The sequence below is a fragment of the Gadus morhua genome, chromosome 2 (assembly GCF_902167405.1).
Source record: "Gadus morhua chromosome 2, gadMor3.0, whole genome shotgun sequence".
NCBI classification, from domain to species: domain Eukaryota; kingdom Metazoa; phylum Chordata; class Actinopteri; order Gadiformes; family Gadidae; genus Gadus; species Gadus morhua.
The window spans coordinates 11,241,878-11,252,026 of NC_044049.1; the positions used below are offsets into that span (position 1 = coordinate 11,241,878).

At 39.9% G+C, this 10,149-nt stretch overlaps 1 protein-coding gene across 1 annotated transcript; it reads right to left on the bottom strand.

The window, feature by feature from the left end:
- Positions 1–2,503: 2,503 nt before the first annotated feature.
- On the bottom strand, positions 2,504–9,623 carry desi1a (desumoylating isopeptidase 1a). The gene is made up of 6 exons (XM_030350119.1): positions 9,227–9,623; positions 8,901–8,922; positions 8,686–8,755; positions 8,180–8,289; positions 6,033–6,155; positions 2,504–5,551 (listed from the first exon to the last, which is right to left on the bottom strand). Exons 1-6 carry the CDS (start codon positions 9,315–9,317, stop codon positions 5,461–5,463), a joined length of 507 nt encoding a protein of 168 aa, XP_030205979.1. The 5' UTR covers positions 9,318–9,623; the 3' UTR covers positions 2,504–5,460.
- Between the last annotated feature and the right edge of the window lie 526 nt (positions 9,624–10,149).

A 10,149-nucleotide genomic window follows, 5' to 3' on the forward strand; every position in this document is an offset into this window, starting at 1 on the left:
AGGACAAATATGTAAATCCTACTGATGTGTAGCCTACTTTATATATGACGCAATCCGTCAAAAGCTATAGATATTTTCATTAATTTACTCACCTCATTGACCTTAGGCTGTAGGCCTAGGCCTACTGGTCCATTTAAAACGTTTTGGGGACACCTGCTGTGCTTAATAGTCCGTAGATAATTAAGGGGTCACGTCACCCTCAAACGACACCGTCATTCGTTACTATTTTTGAGGCGCCTCAACAGCCGCAAGAGAAGAGCGACATCGCCCTCTGCTGGACATCCTCCGTCCTTCTTCTGAATATTCTCTATCTGGCGTATACTTAATTAAAGGTGACATATTAGACCACTAGGTTTGAGTGTGATTAACCGTTACAAGCTGGTTTGAAAATCGGCCTCTTCTGACATCATAAGTGGGCATGTCCACCTAGTTGTGTTCTGGATAGATCAGTCTACCAGCCTGCAGTGGACTGTAGAAAATGTTGCTCATAATCCGTCTTACATCTAGGTGGACACGGCCACTTGTGATGTCAGAAGAGGCAGATTTTCAAAATGGCTTGTAATGGCTAATCTCACTCACACCTGTTGGTATAATATGTCACCTCACCTTTAGCATACATTTATTTAAACGCCAAGAAATTACTTCAAAGGCTTCATTTCCTGAGATGTTTGAAGAGGTCACGTCTCAACAGCAGCTGGTGAGCCTCTATACAGGTCAGCCATCTAGTCAGTTCTCACATACTGCATCACAGTATGGTAGCCTACTCTGGATGCACCGCAGAGAACAGGAAAGCTCTCCAGCGCATCATTAAGGCTGCTGAGAGGATCACCAGCACCCAGTTCCCCAGACCGGAGGACCATCTACCGGACCCGCTGCATCCGGAGGGTCAAGGACGTCATTAGAGACAGCACACACCCTGGACACTGCCTCTTCAAAACTTAGATTGAAACGACCTACTGCTCAATCTCAATCTGCGCAAGCTCAGTGATAGAATCTAGATGCTGAACTGACTTAAATGTTCTGCTCTTCATCTGTTCTGCAGGTCGTTTGTACGGATTTTGGCTGATCTCTGTCCCTGAAGTTTTTGATGCTTTGCCAATTTAACAGTTTTTTAAAAAAACTGCCCCCGTCAAAGAGGCCCAGCAAAAGGTATCTTGACAAAACATTTATTTATTAAGTGTCTGCAATTGTTTGAGGGTCATACCCGCCTTACCATGACCTAAAAGTGCACAACATAACTAGCTACTGAGAGTTCTTCATATTTTATCATAAAATGTGGAAGTAGAAATTAGAAATTACATTACATTAACGTTTATGAGCTGATACATTCTCAGAAATAGGGTTTTGGTAAGAGTCCGGTCACTGTAGTTCATAGGATGTTTAATGTGACAATCATACGATTTATAAAATGTTCACTATCGTTATTACCGTATCACTTACTTACTTTTTAATTAAGTTTTTAAAAGTTTGTTTTTGTATAAACATTGATAAGGCAAATTATTCCAAATAATTACACAGCAGCACAGTATGACATGAGAGTATGTATGAACACTGTATATGAATTCTGAGTGGCAACGCGTGTGGGTCTTTGCTCCAACCTCCAGGTAGCAATGTCCATGGTTTCCCTGGAGAAGTAGTTGGTCACCAGAGACCGCCTGGAGGGAGCCCTTGTTACTACATCCTCCATTCTCATCTACTTCATGTCCTACCTGGTGGCTGTGGACACTGCCCTGCTGGTTCCACCAGCTGTAAGCTATCCAGCAGGACATGATGTTCAAAGTCAGTTGCAGAGGCTTACAAACATCAGCATTGAATCATTGGTTCTTATTGGATTCAATATTGTTTTTCATATCAGTTTGGAAGGTTGGGTCATGTTACTTGTTAACATTGGTAACATTGGTGAAATTTAAGATGTCAATGATTGATGTGGCCTAAACAGATTCTGGACCGGCCCCTGCACTGGGTTGGATATGCACAGCTATACAAGCAACAGCTTATGACCCTCACTCTCTTGATACTACTCAAGGTATCTAGAGAGTGAGGGAGCTACTACTCAAACAACCCACTTGTTCTCTTATTTGAAGAGCTCCTTAATTCTTCTACTCACTATTTGTAAATATTGAAGAACAAGGTTTTGTTTTGAAGAACAAAATAGGTAAAATTAATGATTTGTACATTTGTTCAGTAGTTTGGAATAAATATATATGGTCTCCAGGATTTTGAGTTACAGTATCTACTTTTTATCTATTGAAAAAATAGGGAAAATCACCTAATTCCTCTCCACGATGGCTAGAGGAAGAAAAAAACTGCTCTCTGCTGGATAGTTAAAAGATTATTGGTTTGCTGCGTGGGTCACAAAACATAAATAAATACAGATATAAGGCACCACAACAATACAATAAGAATAAGGAAATAAAACGTGCAGTGCAATGACAGTGTGCAGTAAGTAAAGCAGATTAGTGCTATGTACAGTTCAAAGCCAATGGCTTCAGAGACAGAGACCATATATTGCTTGCTAGCACGCACAAGAAGGGTTACCCAGACAATTAGGAAGAGCAATGGCTTTTATCAACAACTGGCATGGTGTAAAGGTCCATAAGCTCAGCCTGACTTCCAGAAGATATTGTGATCAGAGCATACATTTAATAAACATATAAGCAAACCATCATACAATCTCAGTGATTAAAGATAAAAATGCAGCTTTCAGGACAATTCTCTTGTTGCTACATCTCCCCCCCTTAAACTTTGAGGCTGTAGATCACCATTCTGTGTTTTTCTTTTGAACAGTTTGACAGTTTTTTGTGAGCGTCAATCATATTTTTCCCTGCTCTCCTTCCATTATTCTTGCCTGGTGCTTTGATTGGAAAACGCCAACATGTGTAGATACACCACCTTCTCTAAGACCATTCACAGGTATGTATTAATTGAGAAAGTAGTATCAGTAACAAAAAAAATAATTGCCGTGCCCTTAAGTAGAAGAGGCAGCACAACAAGCATTGTATGCAAACAAAATTGAGTAAAAGTAGAGAAGTTTTAGAAGGTTTCTATTAATGTGAATTTGGTTGGTCGGCAGGTCATCTCAGAGAAAAGCAAATAGACGTCAAGATGTCTGCCTCTGAGGATGACGTGGCATTCTGCTCCAACCCTGACCTCCGAGATGCTCTAGTGTCTGTTGGTTCTTGGCTCCGCCTTCAGAGATGTGATCTCTAAGTTAATAACTCAGGAGTACAAATTTGTCCAACAGCACTGTCCCTACAACTGGTGACTTTTGCTCGGACATTGAACGTCTGTCTGCAGGCATTTTGAACACATAGGATTGTTAATTTGCACTACTTGCTGAATATTAACTGTTGGCTTTGTACTTAGCTAGTGCCTCTCTAGCTAACTGTCATTAAAAAATAGTAACTTCCAACCAAGGCGCCGTACTGTTCCCTTGATTAGCCAGCACAACACACCGCTAAAAAAATCATGTGAAGAGGGTTGGTACGATGAAGTGATGTGAAGTCTGATACTGTTTGTTTGGACGTCTGCCTCTTGAGTACGATGGGGCAGTTGGCCCGACTCCTGACCTCAGGAGCCCCTGAGAGATGATGGTTCTTGGCTCTGTCCCCAGAGATGAAACTTCTTACTTGATGATTAAGTGGTGTGCAGGTCATCTTTTAGAAAAGCAGATAAGTACAGACCCAACCTGACGTGGCGGTCAGCTCCACCCTTGACCTTGTTGGGTACGCCCTTACATGTGTTGTTGTACGCTTGGCAATGCGCATGCACGCAATTGTTCAGTACAATATTTGGAAAAGAGAAAATTATGTTACGGCAAGGTTTCATGTACAATTTAATTGCCATATAAAAATTGTTTTCATCTTTCACATCGTCATTATTAAATGATATTGGTCATCTATATAGTTCCATCCCCTTTCAATAAAAACAAGTCCTATGACAGCTGGAATAACAAATGTGGAAGGGTGTTAGAGATAATCTCCATTTAACGATATTACAGCTATTTATATTCTACATCCAAAGCAAATAAGCAACAATGTATTTAAGCGAGACAACTTGCGGTCATTCATTTTTTAATACATTACAAAATAATAACCTAATTGTCCTGAATATATGCATATAAAGAATTGTCATACAATTTATGAAACGTACAACAAAGCTGTGTAAAAAAACATACTTAACATATGCTTATCTAAATGGCTTATAGAATATAGTCTGAAAATCTGTTAAAATGTCTCCTATGTAGCAGCAAGGAACAGGAATTGCATAACTTAAAGCAGAAGCGAATATTACAGTACAGGGTTAAAAAACTATTTACTTGTGCATTGATACATTTCAGTAGTCACCTGTTGGCAAAGCTTGTCGGTTAGTTGGTTTGTAAAAGAATAAAAACTACAAACGAAGAGTTTGCTTTCTCCATTTCATCTCAAAAAGTAATTTGTAATTGTTTGTTGTCTTTAAACTAGAATTAGTTACTCTAAAACGAAATATAATACTTTTGTGTCTCCCTCTTCTTGGGAATTTTACCTTAAAAAGTTCTTAACACTTCATGTTTGAGTTGTTTATGGAGATATCGCAACAGATGATATTATGATGGCCGAAACAATTAACATTTAGTCAATCTATAAAACAATAACATGGTTTACTATGATGAGTATAGTCAGGGTCTCAGGATAGTAATTAGGTTCTAAAATTGTTGAATGATTGTTAATTGTTTAATCTACGATCTGCCTATAGTAATATATTTGGAATTCACATATTATGAGAATTCTATGGAGAATCTTGTGCCTTGATTTCCAAGCTAGCAAAATCAGTATGCAGTAACGTTAAGACAACATTCTGTACATGGCAACTGTGCGATATATAATATATACCAAAATGATACAGTAACTAATGTAAGGAGCTGGGTTAAAAAAATATGAACCAAAGTCAATCAAAAAAAATAGAACATAAAAACAAAAAGTACCTTAACCGAGAATGGGCTTATTGAAAATCGACTTCCACCCAGATCTTACGTCCCTCCTTTTGCATTCATTTCTAAATCAGTTAACAACATGAATACATTTAGTCATTAGGGGGGTTTCCTAGTAAATACAATATGATTTTTTCTTAAATGGTTAATAGCATACAGGATGTGGATAACGGTTGAGTTGGATTGATCAGTCCATTCCACATGTGTTAAGCCAACAGGGTAGATCACTAGTTTTCGGCTACACTCACACTACGCAAACGCCATGCTCCTTTTCACTGTATAGACAAATAATTTAAAAAAGTCGTTGGATTTTTTGACCATAACCAACCCAACAATCAATCCTGAAGATATTGGATTACATGAAATCCAACACATTTTGTATGCATGTGCCCATTCAAATTTAATTAATAAAAATCCTGAATTCCAGTCTGCGACTATGATGCGATTGACCTGGAGAACACCCTTTAGAAAGATTGGGTGCGCTTGGTTTAGTTGTTGCGGCCCCCGTTGATAACGTTCCCTCCGGGAGGGGCTATATGGATAGAGTCCAGGATTGGCCGAAGTATCTGACCAAACGGCCTACAGAGAGAGACAGAGAGAGACAAACACATACACACATATCGAGTGAGAGAGAGAGAGAGAAAGAAAGCTGACAAATACAGAGAAGGAAAGAAAGTACAATGTTCTATAAACTCAAAACCACTATTCAATGAGAGCACTCGCGCTGACGCCACCATACAGTACTGTCCAACGGCGCTGTGATATAACTTCCAAAATATAATCTCCTGTGTTGTCCTTTCCACTACTCAGCAGCACGGCACTCCTTTGCTCGTCTGGTTTTCGGCAGGTTTAGAGATTGTTAAACTCATGTTACATCTTCAATTTATGATGGCCATTTCTAATCGGTACAATAAACATTTGTCATAAACAACAAGAAAACCCTGGAGGCATGGAGGATTAACATCAGATACGCTACACTTACTTAATAGCAACCTACATAGTCTACTGAAAGAAACAATGAAGCAGTGACCAAAAATAGCAGTGCTGGTGTGGGACTCACGTGGCGAGGACCTCGGACGGCAGGTCGGTGATGTAGGCTGGGATGGAGTTGCCAGTGAGGAACTGGGCCACCTCATTGGTGAACGTGTTGCAGTTGTGTTCAAACAGTCGGTATCGGTCGCCTCTGTTGCCCAAACAACAAAGTGAGCATTTTTTTATTTGGTTAACATAACTTGAGTCTTTAAACTTTTTACAACAAAACAACAGAATAATTTTTTTTGCGATTGTCGCTAAATTGCAAGCAACAAAGCTAATTTAGAGAATCAAAAAAAGGCCCAGCAATTGGCTTCATTGTTAGCAGAAAAGGGATTAAGCCAATAGACAATAAAAAAAAAAAATTAGGTTGACTTCATTATTATCAACACAGCTTTGGTCTCTACAGAGTATTGGGCATATCTTGAATATGTTTAAACCAACATAGAACACATTTTGATTCATAAATTTGACAATTATAAATATGGTGAACATAGAATGGTTTGCAATTTAAAAACATAGTTTGTAGCCAGGGGACAATAAACTGTTTATATACTTATATAAGTCTGATAATGGAATGATGAATGATGAGACCAAATGTGTTGATTTGCCTTCTTGTGCATGTAATTGTAACGTAGGTTAATGTTTGTTTGCAATGTCATCCTAATATCACTGACTGAAGGACTATAATGTGACTGTAAATAAAGGACGGACCTTTGACATTGCCCAGAAACCAATCTATGGTGACATGCACCTCTTAGTCTTAAAGGTCCCATGGCATGAAAATGTGACTTTATGAGGATTTCTAACATTAATATCTGTTCCCCTAGCCTGCCGATGGTCTCCCAGTAGCTAGAAATGGCGTTAGGTGTAAAATGAGCACAAGCTATCCTACTCTGCCTTTGAAAAAACAAAGACTCAGACCCGCCGATTTTGATTTTTACCCCGTATGTCGTCATTAGGGGGCATGTTACCTCCCCTTCCTCTGCTTTGCCCAATGAGCTACGACCGTGCGAGCGCCACGTGTGTGTGTGTGTGTGCGTGTGTGAATACACACACTTTAACGCAAGTGTTGTACACTTCTTTGTTATTTTGATAACCGTTCTGCTGTTGGCATTATGGCGCATAACACGTCAGGTTCTCTGACGTCTCTGGTATCTCCACAACGCAGCGGGGCTCCGGCGGGAGACAATTGCGGCGGGCAACAATCCCTTTCACCTCCATGTCGCGGTTCAGTCTGCTTCAAATTGATGTGGAAGTGGAAGAACCAGAGACGTCGGAGAACCCGATGCAGTCGTTTGAGATTCATAATATCGTCTGGAGGTGCACTCAGCTTTTGGCCGTGATAATATATATTAAAAAACGGCACGTTTGTGGAAAGCTCTTTGTGGGACTGGCTCGTAGTGGCTGTAATCCTGCACCAAGGCTGAATTTCTTGAACGTCTTCAAATACTTTATTAAGGGCACACTAACACCTATATATAAGCATCCATAAAGTAGCATGCCTTGGTTGTATCAGCGATGTTCTGTGACGTCAGTTCTGTTGGTATTTGAAGCAAGATCCCAAACAAACCGAGCCTGCTCGACCCTCCCTTTCCGTGTTTCATGCATCCAGTAAAAACTATCATGAACGCAGAATAAAACCCAACAACACCCACCCCTTGTCGGTTATCGGTTGTAATACTTTTTATTTTAGTTTTGAGTGGTTGGTAGTACCATTTGTTTTTGTGTACAATCACAGAGCTTAGGCTGAGAAGCATTTTTTTGACAGCCTGCTAATTGGGCGGGCAGCTAGCGGATCGTGAGGAAAGATCAGATGAATGTGATAAGATTTATGCTTCGGCCTAGAATCACTGATACAACCTTTAAATATCTCAATGGATGACTGGATTTAAAGCTTGATTTGAAGGTTGAATGGTCTATTTTGAATATTGGTGTGATGTGTGTTTGCTTTAGAGGGAGAGAGGGTGAGATGATAGAGGGAGGCAGCTCTGTATGTGCTCTCTCCTAGGGATAGAGAGGGGAGACAGAGAAAGAGATGATAGAGGGGTACAGCTGTATATACTCTCTCCTAGGGAGGAAGGAGAAGAAAATAGAGGATAGAGAGAGGTAAACCTGTATGTGCTCTCTCCTCGGGAGGAAAGAGAGGAAACGGGAAAATAGAGAGAGCTAGACCTGTATGTGCTCTCTCCTAGGGATGAAAGGTAGTCCATGAAGATCTCATCTGACACCTCGGTCTCCCCAAGCTCCACCACTGTATCTGGAGGCCCCAGCATCGTTCCGCCCTGACACACGCACACACACACACAATGTAAACAGACAGAAACACACACGCAGACACACACACAGACACAGACACACACACACACACACACACACACACACACACACACACACACACACACACACACACACACACACACACACACACACACACACACACACACACAAGCAGGTACAAAAACATGCATGCACTCACACACATGCAGAGGCACACATTCAAATTGTATTCAAATTCTAACAATTTGCCTAGTACATTGGATCATGGTTTATTATTATTATTATTAAATTAATTTACAAACAACAAATGTGACTCCTGAGAAAGTATACTATTCAGCTTACTGTGTGTTTAGCAGTACTGATAGAATTGCCCACCTATTTAAACTTGGAGAAAGCCTTACCGGTGAACAGCTCGAAATGCCCACCCCTCCGAAGAAGAACTCGTCTCCATAAACTACTATGGCTGTGTGCCTGCCAACAGAACACATTTGTACGCTATGGCTTTTGTATAACGCAAAACATATTGCAAAAATGTTTTGCCAGTTTATCCTACATTTGAAGTCGGTATTCAAATATCGATATTCAAATATCAACGGTGATGGCCTCGAATACATACCAAATGCCGTCAAGTTGTTTCCCTGTAATGACAAAGATGCGGGTTATTAGGTCATGTATTTTTTATTTTTTTATTGCATCTGTGTTTAGTTCAAGTCTTATTCGACCACCACGCTGTCCACCCATTTAATACCCTGCGGAAATAATAACCATATCTTTGTGCAGCTTTCAAACATATACTACAGTTTGCAAATCCATCTAAACGTCTGCAGCACCATATAGGTCTGCACACCCGTCGGAGCATCGCTAGCATCACCATCCTTTATCCTCGTCCTATAGCCCAACGTAACGAAGACCAGGTATATAGGATCTAAATGAGTCACTTACCGAGCATGATAGGGCTGAGATTACGTGCCATTCCTCTTGACAAGTCATAAATATACAACTGTACACTGTACCTCGTAGCATTATTTTCCATAGTGGAATTTATGTATTGCTTTTTTCTGCAAGCTGGAGAGAACAAATGCCACCGAGACAGCTGATGCTTCTGCAGCGGCAGCTTACCGGCCGGCTCCCGCGAAAGATCCAAAACCAAAACCCTGGACCCCACAGCCAGCACTGATAATCTTTCACAAATTATTTAGGAATGAGTGGATATTTATAAATTCACTGGACCATTAACATTCTAGCCATATATATCACTGCAGTATATAAGGGCCTTTTAATGGCTAAGCAGCGGTATCTGTTACTCTACTATAGACACACCTTCATTGCACAACAAAGTTGACGCCCTCCAGTGGAGACTACGGTGAAAAAAAGGATACACATTTCTTATGATAAGTATGGGGTGTCGTTTGTAAACTTTTGCTGCTCAAAAACGTGCCTCAGTTGTTCCAGATTTAGCTCGAGCTTCTCTTCATTTTCTCCAGACTTAGCAAATAAACAACCGTCCAAAATGCTGCAATTTTCATGTCACTTTTTCCACTTATTCCACATTTTCCTTTTTCAAATTTGATTTAGATTTAGATATAAAATATAGATTTTCGATCTAGTTTTCGATATCGATTTAGGATTTTGATTTATAGGCCTATGTATAAACTACGATTTAGCTTCAGATTAAGCATTTAGATTTAGGATTTAGATTTATACATACAATGTCGTTTTAGATTTAGGATGTAGGCCTATATTTAGATTTAAGATTTTTATAATTCTAATTTCAGGGGGGAAGTGAAATTGTATTGCAGTTTGGAGGGATGTTTATTTTCCATATCTGCGAAAAGATGAAGCAAAGCTCGAGACAAATCTGGAAC

Bases quoted from the DNA above. Each gene is read 5' to 3' on its own strand.
- desi1a (XM_030350119.1), bottom strand. From the start codon at position 9,317: ATGGAAAATAATGCTACGAGGTACAGTGTACAGTTGTATATTTATGAC. The intron at 8,756-8,900 runs GTATGTATTCGA...TTCTGTTGGCAG, and splicing joins AAACAACTTGACGGCATTTG to GCACACAGCCATAGTAGTTT. The intron at 6,156-8,179 runs GTCTAGCTCTCT...TTTGGGCAACAG, and splicing joins CTAGGAGAGAGCACATACAG to AGGCGACCGATACCGACTGT.